We start from the raw sequence: 17,819 nt of genomic DNA on the forward strand, positions 1-17,819 counted from the left end.
CTTTAAGTTATACCCACCCTGCCTATCCATAAACATTTTTTTGCATATTTCCTGGAAGTAAATTATTTCTTGCTTTGTACAAAATTTGAGCAGTCTTAAATTTAACCAAATCAATGAACTGTGAACAATGAACATTTAATATATGTGATTTAAAAAACAATAGATTGGTATGTTCAAGGTGTCCTGTATTATTAATGATTCTTATAGCTTTTTTTTTGTAATGTGCATAATGGCTGTATAAACACTGAGAGTGTTAATTTAACACTGGGGATTTAGCAGAATCACCGAAGGAAAGACAAACACAAGAACTACAACTGACTTTGACGCACTAAGAAACAGCGTTATCTGGAAACACACCCCTGACCTTCTGCCGTCAGTCTGAAGCTCTGGCTACGCGAGACTAATTGATCAAACAGCTTTACAAAAATACCTGAAATAGTTTGCTTCATTATTTTAGACAGTTCAACCGTGCACTGAATGTTTTTTAATATATATTGTATCGGGATGTTGTGGCCGATCGACCACTTGGGATTTTGAAGAAGCAGAAAGGTTCTTTTTTAAACACTCAATGAAGCCAAGGTTGAAGATAAAACCCAACATTTATTAACACACTTCATGGGCATGCCCCAAAAAAAACAAGCAGTTATCAAGCAAACACACTCGCCCTCCACCAGGAGGAGGCACTGATGCTCTACTCTTTTTAACACATACAAAAACAGATTGTAGTAAATACAATCTTCCTTAATAAACAATCTATGCCATATGGTCTTTTCAACTCAGTATTCAAAAAGAACATACTTTAATATGTTTCTTCACATTAAATACACCACACTTGATACTTTATTAGTTATTAGAAAAACAGTGGATGAAGTGATATTTACATGCAGTTCACAGTATGAAACAAAACTCGCAAATGTTCTATTAGTCATGTGTCTGTGATGAAGCAGCTTGTGAATGAGCAACACACTCTGCAGGAAAAGACAATTTATACAGACTTCATATATCCAAAGCAGTAACACGCACACACACACACACACACAAAAGATTCACTCAGAAATACATCACAGTATGGTATTAACGTTGGTTGCAACTTGCAACTTAACACAATGGCATTCACTTGAGGTGTTTGTGATCAGATGCTCAAAATCTTCCTGCAACATTGATGCTGCTGTAGATCACACTGGAATCATCAGATCTGTTCAATAAGTGTAAAAAAAGACAAAATAAGATTAATCATACACATAAAACCTTGTTTCTCTGAGTCGCCTGCAGAGTTTTAGGGATTGGTTCAAATCTTTAATGGTGAGTAACGAAGTGCGCCTCACCTGGCAGAGTCAGCAGGACCACGATCCCTCACGTCTCCAGACTGACCTTCACCCTTCACACTCGTGTTCCCTGTGTTTCTGTGGTGCTGGACGGTGGCGTACTGAACCTCGTCTTCATCTCCAGCGCTCTGAGGCTTCCTGGGTCTCTTCTGAGCGATGCTTGCGTACATCAAGTCATTCTGAACGCCTGAATCACTCGTGCTCATCTGATTCGTCCCCGCTGCGCTGATGTTTTCCTGAACGAACACACACAGTCCAGATGTTCACACTACAATCTGTCACTGTTCCTGGATCAACATTCCTGTCCAAAAATCTAATCCCACTACCCATAACTTGAATGATAGGTGAATAACACTGTTGAGAAGCACCTAATCCTGATTTTAAGCCTAAACTTGACATAAACTGTAAACTTGTCCCTCAAATCTGATTGGTTGATTGGAATGTTGTTCCAGGATCAATAAATATGTTTATCCAGGAACATGTTGTACTTTGAGAAATCATGTTCACCAATTGGGATCATAATTGCATGAAAATGTGCTGAAATAGACACTTTTCTAGACTTGCCTGTGATACGCCACCTTGGACGCCAGTATCTCCTGCTTTCCTAACGGAGAGAAGAGAAATTGGAAACATACAGTATCTATATCATGGAAATGCACATCTTAAAAGGGGGAAATACAGGATTAAATGTGTCATAAAAGTGATTAATATGACCTGTGAGTTATTAATACATCATATATTTCCACAGCAGTTTTCTCTTACCTTTTGATTTTTATCACTACAACAATAATGCAGATGCCGATGAGCACCGCCCCGATCCCAGCAGCTGCGTACACACCTGTGCTCTGGCCACCTGAGCGAAGAGAAACATCATTCACACGGCTGATAATGACACCAGCATAAGAGCCAACGGCACATATCAACACCTGCAACTGTTTCAGACACGAACAAAGACACAGACGCTGATCTCCCAGATCCATATTTATTCTGAGCCTCACAGTAGAAGCGTCCACTGAAACTGGAGTTAAAGCTGGAGATGCTGAAACTCTGTCCAGATCCAACAGCTGAGGTTTCATTCTCCTTAAACCAGCTGAAGTTCAGAGCAGGAGGGTTTGAGTCACTGCTGCAGTTCAGAGTCACTGAATCTCCCTCCACTATTACACCAGACGGACTGACAGACACGGAGACGTTCTGTGGAGGATCTACATGAAATATATATAACATATTTATAAATCAAAATAGGAATGAAAAATTTGCTAATCTAAATCTGAACTGGTGCAAAGTCAATGAAACCATATAATATTTACAGATATATCAACTCAAGATAAAAAAAAAGATCACTATACAGATTCACGATTTACATTCATTTTGCGTATTAATAAATGAATATGAATAAATCATGATTAATACACAAAAATGTCATGCAGTCTGTATATGATTGGGCCTGAAATCATCAAACAAATCTGAATAATCTGAACTATTTCACTAATATTAATTCATATGTTATTAATATGTACTCACATTCAACATTAAGATAAACAGCAGGAGAGATCAGATAATGTCCTGTAACACCACACCTGTAGTCTCCGGTATCAGAGCGACTGACTGACTGCAGATGAAGCCGATTCACTGTTCGATCAGTTATTCTCTGTGTGTTTCTGTTCCAGATGAATGTTGTTTGTTCAGTCAGATTGCAACTGCTTTTACATGTCAGAGTGACTGAATCTCCCTCTTTCACTCTCTGCTGTGTCTCCACCTGCAGGCCTGACACAACAACAACTCTCTAAATCATCATCAGCTTAATGAAATCATGTTACGCCAATGTAAACCAGAGGCCTACACCTTCAGATAGATAGATAGATTCTTTATTCATTCGCTAGGCAAATTCAAGTTTCCAGTAGCAACAATTAAAACAAATAATAAAAACAAACAAAACAAGACAAGCTGCCCAATATACATAAATACATAAATAAAGCCCTGCTCACAGGGATGAATTAAAAAGCTGTATCGTCTGAGGGACAAACGCCTTCCCTCAGTGTGTCTGTGGAACAGGACAGAGACAGCATCCTGAAGCTGAAGGTGCTCTTCTGCCTGACAATGGTATTGTGCAGTGGGTGATGGACATTGTCCAAGATGGACAAAAACTTGCTACGGGTCCTCCTCTCTGCCACAGATGTTAATGAGTCAAGTTCCACACCCACCACAGAACCAGCCTTCTTCACCAGCTTATCCAGTCCCTTTTCTTACTGCCGCTCCCCCAACATACCACAGCATAGAAGAGGACGCTAGTGATGACATCTGCAGTAGCTTCTGACTGATACTGAAGAACCCTAGCCTTCTCAGGAAATAGAGTCGACTCTGTCCCTTCCAGTATAGGGCATCTGTGTTCTTGTCCAGCCCAGTCTGTCGTCCAGCTGCAGAACTAGATCTTTGTAGGTCTGGACCACCTTCACACAGACGCCTTCGATGAACACAGGGGCCTTGGTCCCCTGGAAGTTGACCACCATCTCCTTATTTTTTGTTTGAGCTGTAGATAGTTAAAGCTACACCACCTCACAAAGTCCCCAATCAGGGTCCGATACTCTCCCTCATCTCCATTCTTGATACACCTCATGATGCCAGTGTCATCAGAATACTTCTGGAGACTTCCGGTTTGGTGAGATGGCGTAGACACACGTTAAGTCTCGCTCCCACTTTTTTTTTTGTTGCCTATAATAGTTTTAAAACCCCACTATTTACTTCTACTTCGCTACCAAGTATGCAATATCTTTGTTGCATACATATTGGCATCAAATTATGGCAGCTAAATCTAGAAAACAAAGCAAAAAGTATTAGAAAGCCGAGGCGTGTGAAGACGACGGCAAAGAGGTTAACATGGCAGCTAACCTTCTGGAGGAACACCGGGTCACTCTTTCTGCAGACTTTAAAACCGCCGTTTCGACACTCGAGGTAAAGCTAGACCAAATTCAAACTGCCATGACAGACCACGCTTCGAAGATTGCCTCGCTCGAGACACACGTAAATGCACAGGATGAGCGCACGCAAGCCCTGGGTACCACTTGTGCTATCCCAACAGAGAGCAACGCTAAATTGCTAGCCAAAGTCGTGGATCTCGAGTCCCGTAGCCGGCGCAATAACATAAGAATTATTGGACTACCTGAATCCATTGAAGGGCCCCGACCATCTATCTTCTCAGAACTACTTGCGGAAGTATTTGGGGACGGAGTACGGGAATCTCCGCCAGAATGTGATAGAGCCCACCGGTCGCTGTCTGATAAACCAAGGCCGGGGCAGAGGCCTAGGCCTGTTATCATTCGGCTACATAAATTCCAACAGAAGGAAAAGATCATCCGTGAGGTCAGAGCGAGGAGGGGAAAGCTTCACTACCGCGGCACACCTAGCACTATTTACGAAGACTATGAGCCGGAGGTGCTGGAACAACGCTCCAAGTACAGAGAGGTGCTATCTGAACTGTACAATCTTGGCCTAAAACCAGCGCTGTTGTTTCCGGCCAGACTTACTACACAGCAAAATCCCCAGAGTTATATTAACTCTGCTCAGAGAACATTTGGTCCCTCTCTACAGAGAGTTAAAATAACTCTGAATCAGAGTTAAAGTTAATGAGATAGTTAAGTGATTAAGTGATGATTGGGCATTAATGATGAACACATACTGTCAACAAGCAGAATCACTGAAGGAAAGAGAAACAACAAGAACAGAAAAAAGAGAAACACAAGAACTACAACTGACTTCAGCCACAGCCTCAGATGAAATCAACTGAAGAGAAAAGAAGACATTAAATCTGTGAAGATCTCAGCAGAGGAGGATTAAACAACTCCACAAACAGCATTACCAGCTTCACTTATTACTAACCAGACTGACTTTATTTCTGTCAGACGTCTACAGAAGTTCTTTATTAACAGAGAATTAACAGATGTTTAGATGTTGATGATTTATTGAACATGCTTGGTCACCATTGTGGTGACCAGTGTTTAATTTAGTTGGGTAGTTTGACTCTTAGGGGTTTTTTGGTGAATTTGTGATTTTTGTAACATAACACGTAATTTGTTGCAAAGAAAGCCAGAAGCAAAGATGAGAAGGTGATACTGTTTTCAACAACAAAAAGTAAACTAATGCACTTATCTCATCACTGTCCAAAAGTGGTTATTTGATGTTAATAGATTATATTCACTAATACTACTCTCTTGACACAGATCAGACTTTCTGAATTTTTTTATTTTTTTATTAATAATAAAAAATTATTTCCCCATTTTCCCAACCGTCCACCCGAATCAGAAATTGATTAAATTCTCACCTTTGACCCTGATCAAAGATGACTGATTTCAACCATTTATGGTAGAATATCTCCTTAACCCCTTCTCCGACTGACTCCCTTAAAGCAGGATTTGGGCACTGACATTTCCGAGGACCAGTGGAAAAACATTCTCAGTTTAGTTCACTCTTCGTATATTTGTGCTAGACATGCCCTAATACAATGTAAAGTGCTTCACAGAGCCCATTTCACTAATGCCAGACTGGCTAAATTGTTTCCTAACAGAAGTGGTGCCTGTAACAGATAAATCTGCAGACAATCTCCAGCTGATCATCTTCACATGTTCTGGTCATGCCCGGTGCTATCAGACTACTGGTCAGACATTTTCAGAACTCTCTCACAGGCCCTCAATGCCACCATTGTCCCCAATTCCTTGACTGTCCTGTTCGGCCTTTCCCCAATCACATTCACTGAGATCATTTCATAAAACTTGAAGCCCTGTACTGACTACTATTGAGGGCCTTATCAGGAATTCAGAACCTCCTGATTAGACTTCTGTGGGGAGGGGGGAGACTTTTCTTTGTTTACTGTCTTATAATAACTTTTGTATGTGTATTATGTACACAGCAAAATCCCCAGTGTTAAATCAACACTGCTTAGAGCAAATATGGTCCCACTCTACAGAGTGTTAAAATAACACTAAAGCAGTGGTAAAGTTAATGAGATAATTAAGTGATTAATTGAGTGATGATTGAGCATTAGTGATGAACACCTGCAGTTAACAAGCATCACTGAAGGAAAGAGAAACACAAGAACTACAACTGACTTTTAGTCACAGCCTTAGATTAAATCAGATGAAGATAAAAAGAAGAGATTCAATCTGTGAAGATCTCAGCAGAGGAGGATTAAACAACTCCACAAACAGCATTACCAGCTTCACTTATTACTAACCAGACTGACTTTATTTCTGTCAGACGTCTACAGTTCTTATTGAGAATTAACAGAGGTTTAGATGTTGATGTTTTAAAATCCCCATTAAAAAATCACCATTATGGTGAACAGTGTTGCCTTTAGTTGTGCAATTTGACTCTTGACTTCTTATGAGAGTTTACGGTTTTTGTAAGTTTACAAGTTTACAAATTGTATCATTGACTGAAAATGGTTATTTGTTATTAATATATATTTTTCAACAACATTGACTTCTTTCTTCAGATCAGACATCAAGCTGTTTTTTTTTTGTTTTTTTTTTTGTTTTTTAATTATTGGGAAAATAATCTTTGGACAAACACACAGACATCAATAATCCACATATGAATCTCAGCAATGGTGACATGCTTTTTATGCCGCAATGCATTCTGGGAGGCACCATAGTATAAAACGCTTGGCTCCCAGCATGCATTGCAGCATGAAGCATGTCACCATTGTTGAGATTCATATGCTGCTTCTTGATGTCTGTCTGTTTGTTCCTAAAAAAAAAAAAAAGATTTTCAAAAAATATTCAGCAATGTATATAAAAATAAAAATGTCAGCTCTGTATCAAGAAAGGTGTAAGCTATTTTTAAATAACAAGTGACAACTTATGATCAGGGAAAAGATTAGTGAATCACTCTACTTTATAATAATGAAAACTAAAAACCACCTGAACGCCTTTGTTTTTGGCATTCTTTGTAACAAATTATGTGTTTTGGTAAATACTGTTACAAAGACCAAAATTGTACTTAAAATGGCAAGATTCAAACTGCCCAACTAAAGGAAACACCGATCACCATAATGGTGGCCAAACATTTTAAAACCCCATAAGATCAACATCTAAACCTCTGTTCATAGACATATGACAGAAATAAAGTCAGTCTGGTTAGTAATAAGTGAAGCTGGTTGGTGTCTATATTACTGTGTTGAACTGTTCTGCTGATTTTTCCATCTTTTTTTTCTTTTTCAGACACCACACAGCAAAAACTCCAGTGTTAAATTAACACTCCTGGGAGTGTATATGAGTCCACACTCAAGAGTGTAAAGTGTTAAAATATGAGTGTTAAATTAACACTCAAGAGTGTTAAAGTTAATGAGATAATTAAGTGATTAATTGAGTGATGATTGATCATCATTGAAGACACCTGATGTTAACAAGCAGAATCACTGAAGGAGAAAATCTCAAATTGTAAGTTACCGTTATGGTGATGGGTGTTTGCTTTAGTTGGGCTCTTGACCCTTATATGTTTACTTTAGATTTTGTTTGAGTCTGGACTCAGATACACTCCCAGGAGTGTTAATTTAACACTGGAGTTTTTGCTGTGCATGTTTGTTTGTTTTTTTTACATCTGTTGTAACACCCTTTATATGTCTGCAGAAAACATAATAAAAAAACTTGGGATAAAAAATATTAAAAGAATATTTAAATAAAGAATACTTCTGCATGTAAAACTATTGACTGTTCAAAGACCCGCCCCCTTTAGTTACCGTTGCTATGTCTGACAAGCCTGATGCATCACCATGTTCTCACGCAGTGAAAAACACATCGCGGTACAAAGAGGAAACTGACAACATGCCGACAGACAGGACAGAGCAGGAGAGTTGAGCAGGTCTCAACTTTCAAATTTGGTCATTTTTTGTAAGAAATTTAAACAAATACCTTTTTATGGCTTTTGTGTGTCGTGACAGATCGCTGTACAGCCTCAGTTAAAGCTGCGAGTGAAACGATCATCTCTTCCTTCTAGTTAATTTATAGCATAAAATAAATATGAATGATCAGAAGGAATGTTGTTTCAACCGCAGAAAGACGTCAGTACACAACATTTTTAATGTTTAAATCCACCGACGTTAATCTATTAACTCTCCTGACTGCTTTGTCGGACAAAAATGGCGGATGGTGGATTACGTTGCTGCTCTACCAGAGGTGGAAAGTCCAGGGGTCAGAAAGTAAAAGTCCTGCCATATATTTATTCCACCCATGAACTCACACAGCAAAAACTCCAGTGTTAAATGAACTCTCCTGGGAGTGTATTTGGCTCCAGACTCAAGAGTGTTAAAGTTAATGAGATAATTAAGTGATTGATTGAGTGATGATTGACCATTATTGAAGACACCTGATGTTAACAAGCAGAATCACTGAAGGAGAAAATCTCATTTTTCAAGTTGCCATTATGGTGATCAGTGTTTGCTTTAGTTGGGCTCTTGACACTTAAACTGTTAACATTAGATTTTGTTTGGCTGTTGTATCTGAGTTATAACTCTCAGATGAACAAAGAGAAACATTGATCAGGTGGTGTTGGTTATGTTTTGACATAATCATCATTTGACCTGAATCACAAAACTCATTTAGAGAGTTAGGTTTACTTTGTTGATTACAGCAGTCTGTGATTCTACAGTATACTATTTGCAGCATTTTCAATATAATCAAAAAGATTTCTTAAAAATTGTTCTGATCAAAAGACTTTAAATAAGTATTGTATTTGGACACACAGACATCAATAATCAGCCTGTGAATCTCAACAATGGTGACACTAATCAAGCATGTTGCAGTGCATTCTGGGTGCCACCAATCAAAACTCATTCATGGCTCCCATCATGCATTGCGGTATGAATAAATTATGATCTGAATTGTTTTAGTAATTTCCTTTTCCTAATTGAATATTCTTTTTGTCACCATTGTTGAGATTCATACACTCATTCTTGATGTCTGTGTGTGCCTTAAAGAAAGATTTTTTTATTTTTTTATATCAGAACAACTTTTAAGAAATCGTTTGGATTAAATTGAAAAATCTGGATCTTACTCTGTAGAATCACTGTGATGCTGTAATGACCAATATACATTTAAGTCAAAGATTAGGCTCTAAATGAGTTCAGTCATTCAGGTCAAATAATGATTATGTCAAATCATAACCAACACCACCTGTTCAGCTTTTCTCTTTGTTCATCTGAGAGTTATAACTCAGATACAACAGCCAAACAAAATCTAATGTTAACAGTTTAAGTGTCAAGAGCCCAACTAAAGCCAACGCTAATCACCATAATGGCAACTTGAAAAAAGAGATTTTCTCCTTCAGTGATTCTGCTTGTTATCATCAGGTGTCTTCAATAATGGTCAATAATCACTCACTCAATCACTTAATTATCTCATTAACTTTAACACTCTTGAGTCTGGAGCCAAATACACTCCCAGGAGAGTTAATTTAACACTAGAGTTTTTGCTGTGTGAGTTCATGGGTGGAATAGACATATGGCAGGACTTTTACTTTCTGACCCCTGGACTTTCCACCTCTGTGCTCTACTGGTACTGGAACTACTGGTCCTTCAGGACTCGAGTTAAAGAGTCCTAATTCAAACTTAATTTAATACGATAAAAAATGAAGTAGGTCGTAGTTAAATTGCTTTATACTGTATGTGTGCGTTTGTATGTTTCTGTGGTCTATTTCTGAGAGTTCAGTAGTTTTACCTGTGACGTCAAGCTGAACTCCAGGAATCCCCGTCCATTTTCCCTTCGCTTTATCTGTAGTAAATCTGCAGTAGTAGATGTGTTTATCAGCTTCTGTTACAGCCGTCAAAGTGATGCTGGGAGTGTTTTTATCTCTGTTACACTGAATTCCTGCTCTCTTCTGTGGATCTGAACACAGATCAGGTAATTCTCCATCAGTTACAACAGGTTTGGTCCAGAAAACTGTTTTGATCTCATAACCATCAGGATATTTTACAGTACAGGATATTTTCACTGTTGATCCCTTTAATGCACAAACATATGAAGGGCTGTAATTCACTCCCCAACCCTTCAGATCATCAGCCGCTGAAACACAGAAATGAGGAAAATAATTAAAGAGACTTACACACACCAATGATTTCCTTTTGAAACTACAGTAGCTTTATATATTCACCCAAATGAAATTCAGAAATTCCAAGTGTGTGATATTTCACTAATATTAATGAATCAGTTTGTACTCACTTTCTACTTTGAGATAAACAGGAGGAGAGGTCAGATGTTCATGTCCTTTAACGCCACATCTGTAGTTTCCTGCATCAGAACGACTGAATGACTGCAGATGAAGCCGATTCACTGTCACTGTTCCTTCAGTTATTCTCTGTGTGTTTCTGTACCAGATGAATGTTGTTTGTTCAGGCAGAGAGCAGCTGCTTTTACATGTCAGAGTGACTGAATCTCCCTCTTTCACTCTCTGCTGTGTCTCCACCTGCAGGTCTGACACAACAACAACAACAACAACAACAACAACAACATCAACAACATCAACATCAACAACAGATTCACTGTCAGCTTAAAGTGAGAGTTCACACAAAAATATTTTTCATTATTTATAGTTTTGTTCTAAAGCTTCATGAACTTGTTTCTTTCTTTTATTTTCAGCACAAAGGGAAAGAATGTGTTAATACTGTTCCATCATTAATGAATAACTACACAGGAACAGATTACACAACACTGACGGTGGACTTGTGCTCAGGAGAAGAGCGGATCAATTACGAAAATTTAATTTGAACAAAGTCCTGTTTGCGTTTGTTTATTAAGCCTACTAGCAGTTCAATTTACTTTTATTTGTATAGCGTTTTCCACAATACATATAAATTCAAAGCAGTTTCAATGGCACAATCACTGTATCTGAAATCTACCCACATAGCAACATTTTGACGTCCCAGATCCGGCCCACATCTGGCACATGTGGAAAGATGATCTGGCCCACATGCAGCGTGGAACACTCTCTTAAACAATCTCTTCATTCTTTCAGTGATTCTGCTTGTTAACAGGCTTATTAAGGCTGAGATGACTCCATATTTAATATACACAGGTTTTGTGGCTCAGATAAGGTCCAGTTGTGGTTTATTTCTTTACTCTTGGCTGACATGTGGCATTGCTATGGCCTGCTTGTGGGCCAGATCTGGCAAACAGGAGTGAGCCACCCAAGGGACGTCATTCCACGCTGCATGTGGGCCAGATCCTCTTTTCACATGTGCCAGATGTGGGCCGGATCTGGGATCTGATCTTTTAAAAAAGTACATTTATTATTTTTGGTAATAAAATATATACCTTTATATAAATAAAGGTGACTTGACTTGACTCTAAAGGCATACGACAGGGATTGATGAGTAAAAAAAATAGTGTCATTTAGTATTTAGTGAAAATCTTGACTTTGCATGTATGAGAGTCTTTGAGAACAGCAGTTCAGTCTGAGAACTGTTATGACTGACAAACAGAAAACATCTGAGAAGAAAGTACAGGCATAATTTTGATATACTTAAAGACGTGTTTTAATGTGCATGAACTGCTGCTCTCATAAACCCTCAGTAAAGTGTAGAGGAGAGATTTTGAGATTAATTTCTGCTTATTTTATTTCTCGGTAGTCTATTTCTGAGAGTTCAGTAGTTTTACCTGTGACGTCAAGCTGAACTCCAGGAATCCCCGTCCATTTTCCCTCCGCTTTATCTGTAGTAAATCTGCAGTAGTAGATGTGTTTATCAGCTTCTGTTACAGCCGTCAAAGTGATGCTGGAAGTGTCTTTATCTTCTCTGTTACACTGAATCCCTGCTCTCTTCTGTGGATCTGAACAAAAGTTAGGTGGTTCTCCATAATTTACAACAGTTTTGGTCCAGAAAGCTGTTCTGATCTCATGACCATCAGGATATTTTACAGTACAGGATATGTTCACTGTTGATCCCTTTAATGCACAAACATATGAAGGGCTGTAATTCACTCCCCAATCCTGCACACCATCAACCCCTGAAACACAGAAATGAGAAATGAAGAGACTTTCAGGTGTTTTCAAGCTATGTAAAAAAAAAATATATCTTTTTAACTGTTCACCCTTTTTATTTTAACCGTCAGCACAATCATGCCTACAGTGGCTGAGAGAGCTCAATGTGCAGCAACTGAAGAAAACATGAAAATAGAAAAAACACCAGTAAATTAAAGGCACAATATGTAAGTTTTTACCGCCAGAGGTCGCATTATCAAAAGCTTGATGACGTTATGAAGGAGAGTGGAACGATGGGAGATTGTCTTTTTCACTATCCAGAGATGAATAGAATTCATGAATCATGTTCATGGATGAGGTAATGAATTAGTTTTTTTATTACCTGTACGTTTGATCATTGTTTAATGTCATCGTAATGAATTATCTGCAAGGAACGTGAAATGTAATGCTATAATAGCCTGTTACTGATATGTGACTATTTGTCAAATGATCACCAGACTGGATAAAAAGCATTACTGAAGCAATATAACAAAGTGCAATATAACTATGTGTACAAGAGATGCGCGGTTGGCGGTTACAGCCACGGATAAACTGCGGATCGGGCGGATGACGTGACGAAAAATAATATTTTAATTAAATTCGGGCGGGTGGCGGGCGGTTGAATCAATCAAATGAAAAATATATGTATACACCAATCAGCGGGTGGCGGGCGGGTGCGGTTTTGAAAATTGGTCAAAAACGTTGGTGATGATGAGTTTTGTGATGCGGTTGCGGATGAAATAATAGCCCATCCGCGCATCTCTAATGTGTACAATAAATAATATATTTTGTTCACCTGTCTTTTAAAACACATGTGAGAGCAGATTCTCTGTCAAGTCCAAGTTTGTCACAAAGCTCTCTCCATCTTGTTTTATTTCTCCGTTTATCACAAAGCCTGCTTGCCTCAGTTTATCTACATTTACGGTTATTTTTATTTATTTCACAAACTAGACTCTGAATGAGATCTGTAAATGAGACAATTACATGATGATGATTACAATATCTTTACATTTCTCTTACTGTTTTTTCCATATTTACAATAGCCAGTGTAATGTTGTAAAAATCAAGTGTCAAACTGCCCAACTAAAGCAAACACGGATCACCATAATGGTGACTTCAGCCAGAACTTATTTTCAATAAATCATCAACATCTAAAGCTCTGTTAATTTTCAATAAGAATTTTTTAGACATCTGACAGAAATAGTCAGTCTGGTTAGTAATAAGTGAAGCTGGTAATGCTGTTTGTGGAGTTGTTTAATCCTCCTCTGCTGAGATCTTCACAGATTTAATATCTTCTATTTTTCTTTCCTTCAGTGATTCTGCTTGTTAACAGCAGTTGCTTATCAATAATTCTCAATCAACACTTAATTAACCACTTTATTATCTCATTAACTTCAACACTGCTTCATGGTGTTTTTTCTATTTGCATGTGTTTTCTTCAGTTGCAGCATGTTGAACTCTCTCAGCCACCATACATGTCAGTTGAGTTTATAAAAAAAATACAAAGTGTGAAGAGCTCAATCATCTTTTCAAAGAGTGTTAAAATATCTGATAACACGTTACAATAAGGTTCATTAGTTAACATTTGTTAATGTATTAACTAACATGAACTAACAATGAGCAATACATTTGTTACAGTATTCATTAATCTTTGATAATGTTAGTTAATAAAAATAGAGCTGTTCATTGTTTGTTCATGTTAATTCACAGTGCATCAACTAATGTTAACAAATACAACTTCTGATTTCAATAATGTATTAGTAAATATAAAAATTAATATTATCTAAGATTAATAATTGCTGAAGAAGTATTCTTAGTTCATTCTTAGTTCACGTTAACTAATGAACCAGTATAGTGAGTGTTGGAAAGGCCGAGTCATGTGCGCATGCGCTACTTACTGTCAGTCATCATCATCAGCAGACGAGCGGGACTGTACAAGCAAGACTGTGTGTGCGAAGTGCGTCAATAAATATATACCACAAACACACACATCTAAATACTTTAAGCAATCTGTGTACTGCTGTGTTGTGCATAGCCAAAACTGTCAACAATAAACCACCTTTGCATGGAACATTCTGGGAACAATGATGGGTGAACTTCAGATAATGAAAGATCAGATCTTAGCGGCGGCACCTACACTCTAAAAAGAGATGTGTTAAAAAACAACACACAAGATGTGTTGATGGAATTTGACACATGTTGTGTAGATTTTTAACACACAATGTGTGTTAAAATGTAACTCTGGAAACACTCTAAAAAGAGATGTGTTAAAAAACAACACACAGCATGTACAAGCAAGACTGTGTGTGCGAAGTGCGTCAATAAATATATACCACAAACACACACATCTAAATACTTTAAGCAATCTGTGTACTGCTGTGTTGTGCATAGCCAAAACTGTCAACAATAAACCACCTTTGCATGGAACTGATTCAATCTAGTGTGTTCTGATCGACACCCCATTGAGGAAAGCTAGAAATAATAAATCATCACCTATTACAGTCCAATCCTTCTATCGAATAAATGGTCCTTCGAGCCGGATCTGGCATTTCTCATGGACAAAGAATTGATCAGTACACTCTAAAAAGAGATGTGTTAAAAAACAACACACAAGATGTGTTGATGGCATTTTGACACATGTTGTGTAGATTTTTAACACACAATGTGTGTTAAAATGTAACACTGGAAACACTCTAAAAAGAGATGTGTTAAAAAACAACACACAAGATGTGTTGATGGCATTTTGACACAATGTGTATTACAATGTAACTCTGGATAGAATAGCACTGGGTGGAGGGCAGTTTTTATGAAAAAAAATTATAGGTATATTTTATATGGTATCCCATAAAATGCTCTAAAATAAATAAAGCAATATATTCAAATAAATAAATTAAATCTTAATTCATGAAAACTTAAAGATTAACAGGTGTTTTTTTGCAGCCAATCACATCATGCCTCTTTTTCAATGTCTTTTTCAAATGCTGCTTTCACTTGTTATTAATAACCAGATTGACTTTATTTCTGTCAGATGTCTACAGAAGCTTTTATTGAGAATTAACAGGTTTTGGTGTTGACGATTCATTGAATGTTTCATTTAAAGTCACCAGAATCGTGATTAGTGTCAGCTTTATTTGGGCTCTTTACCCTTGACTCTTTAACATTAGTTTTCTCTGATTGCTGTAAATGTGTATTTAATTTAACACATTTGAAACAGCAGAAATAAACATGAGAAAAATATGCTCCGATGATAATATTATCATTATGAACATGTAAAATTGTTCAGCTGAAGCTCAGAAAGAGTTTAATATTTGAAAAATGAGTGTAATACATAATAGATTAGCATAATGCAATTAGCTTAAAATTAATTAATAAATACACAGTTCGAACAGAATCTTACAGTCTAAGGTATCAAACAGACATCAAGAATCAGCGTATGAATCAACAATGGTGACAAACAAAATGCTTCATGCCGCAATGCATGCTGGGTGCCACAATAGTGCAAATCTCATCCATGACTCCCAGCATGCATTGCGGCATGAAGCTTTTCATTTGTCACCATTGTTGAGATTCATACGCTGATTCTTGAGGTCGGTGTTTGACTAGTTTCTGCTACAGATTAAAATTTTCAGAAAACATTTATTTTATTATTCTGCAGTGCTGGACAGCATGATGTGTCACAGGATAATTATAACTAACAGTACATAAATAAATTAAACGTGCACACCATCCATTTACTCATAAACTTGATCAGATCAGCACTTGTTGATTATGACATCATCAAGAAACATCTGATCATATTTTCTCTCGCCATAACAAATGTATTTTATTAAAATACAGTTAAAGCAGCCAGAGAAACACTAAAAGAAGAGTCAAGGGTCAAGAGCTCAAATAAAGGAGCCATTAATCACGATTCTGGTGACTTCAAATAAAACATTCAGTGAAACATCAACATCTAAACCTCAGTTAATTCTCAATAAGAGCTTGTCTATGTAGATTCATGATGTCTAAACCATCCAGCTAATAAAATGTCCAAACAAACTCTTTATTAAACGTCATTGGACTCCATAAACACAAGTTAACAATACGTTTCAGTTTTCATCCAAACACTCAGTTGTAAAAACACAGGAAGTAACTCTGGCAAATACACACCGACTACAGTCACATGTGACACATATCTGACACAAGTTGTGTAACTATAACACATTAGTGTGTAAAAGGTTTCAACACACTTCTGTGTAAGAGGAATAACACATTAGTTGTGTTAAAGGTAATACAAAATGTGTAGTCCTTATAAACACAGAGATGTGTTAAGAATCGACACAGGTTGTGTGTTAAATTTGACACAACATGTGTTGTCCCTGAGCACACTCACTACATGTGTTAAAACTGACACAATATGTGTTAAAATCTACACAACATGTGTTAAAATCTACACAACATGTGTTGTCCCTGAGCACACACACCACATGTGTTAAAACTGACACAACATGTGTCATTTTTAACAACTCTTTTTACAGGTTGTGTTGTTTTCAACTCCTCATTTTGAGCGCCGACACTCACCATCACTGTGAATGGTATGCAGTGTTTGCTATGTTCTCAAACAAACAGGCCAGTGTAAATACAAGTTATTTATATACAATATTTTGTCAGCTGCTTCATTTTAATAAAATTCAAAGTGCAAACTCGGTTAACCTTTATTTCTTCATGAACTTTTGTCAAAAGCAGCATTATCAATTAGGGGTTGAAGTGTGAATAACTGAATAATGTCCAGTACAGTGAGTCTGTCCAGTCATTGAGCTTGAAACATTGTGTTGTACTTTGTGTGCACATGCATTCTGTACTCGACTATTGATTAAACGGTTAATATTTTTGCATCTGGCCCTTTCGCTTTATTTTTTAAAATGACACAATTTGTGTGTTAAAATGACTTACACATTTATTGTGTTAAATTTGACACAACATGTGTTGTCCCTGAGCACACTCACCACATGTGTTAAAACTGACACAACATGTGTCATTTTTAACACATCTCTTTTTAGAGTGTATCAGTATGCAACCTGAAGAAGCACATGCACAGATTGTAAGACCCAAACGTCAGGTCCATCCTCCTGCCTACCTTAAAGACTTTGATCTTACAACTGTGCGTCATAGAGCAGCCAGTCAGCCGGTATCACCTTACACAACACAGCATACACAGTGGCTTGGAGATGCTGCAGAGAACGTTCCTTCACCTTCTACCAGAGTATCAAGTCCCATAAGTCAAGGTCCATGGGACACAGTGGACGAATGGTCTGTAGTCGGGGAAAGGGATCCTTTTTTCCAAGGAATGGATAACACTGAACTGCAACAACCTAGCGCCAGCTACGCTCCAGTGCAGCCAGTTCACCATCCTCAGTCTTCTCCATATCATCGGCCATGGGAAGAACATCATTCCACGCCGTTGCCAAGTACATCTTTCCCTGCACAGGATAGACTCCTCCCACATCCTGGAAC

At 37.7% G+C, this 17,819-nt stretch overlaps 2 protein-coding genes across 2 annotated transcripts in view; one reads left to right on the top strand and one right to left on the bottom strand.

Annotated features, from left to right (window-relative positions):
- Positions 1-582: 582 nt before the first annotated feature.
- Positions 583-17,819, bottom strand: part of LOC307152361 (B-cell receptor CD22-like) — a 31,380-nt gene continuing 14,143 nt past the window's right edge. Inside the window, exons 2-10 of the mRNA XM_079860921.1 lie at positions 11,966-12,313; positions 10,532-10,783; positions 10,031-10,375; positions 2,847-3,089; positions 2,252-2,527; positions 2,088-2,178; positions 1,890-1,929; positions 1,326-1,561; positions 583-1,195 (exon numbers count right to left, since the gene is read on the bottom strand). Coding sequence (XP_079717047.1) covers positions 1,141-1,195; positions 1,326-1,561; positions 1,890-1,929; positions 2,088-2,178; positions 2,252-2,527; positions 2,847-3,089; positions 10,031-10,375; positions 10,532-10,783; positions 11,966-12,313 — 1,886 coding nt within the window. The 3' untranslated portion in view covers positions 583-1,140. The remainder of the gene's footprint in view (positions 1,196-1,325; positions 1,562-1,889; positions 1,930-2,087; positions 2,179-2,251; positions 2,528-2,846; positions 3,090-10,030; positions 10,376-10,531; positions 10,784-11,965; positions 12,314-17,819) is intronic.
- LOC307152464 (afadin- and alpha-actinin-binding protein) overlaps positions 10,161-17,819 on the top strand; it is an 80,751-nt gene continuing 73,092 nt past the window's right edge. Inside the window, exon 1 of the mRNA XM_079861144.1 lies at positions 10,161-10,164. The gene's annotated coding sequence lies outside the window, so the exon portion shown is untranslated. The remainder of the gene's footprint in view (positions 10,165-17,819) is intronic.

This window comes from Squalius cephalus (assembly GCF_949319135.1).
Source record: "Squalius cephalus genome assembly, chromosome: 2".
Lineage (NCBI taxonomy): Eukaryota > Metazoa > Chordata > Actinopteri > Cypriniformes > Leuciscidae > Squalius > Squalius cephalus.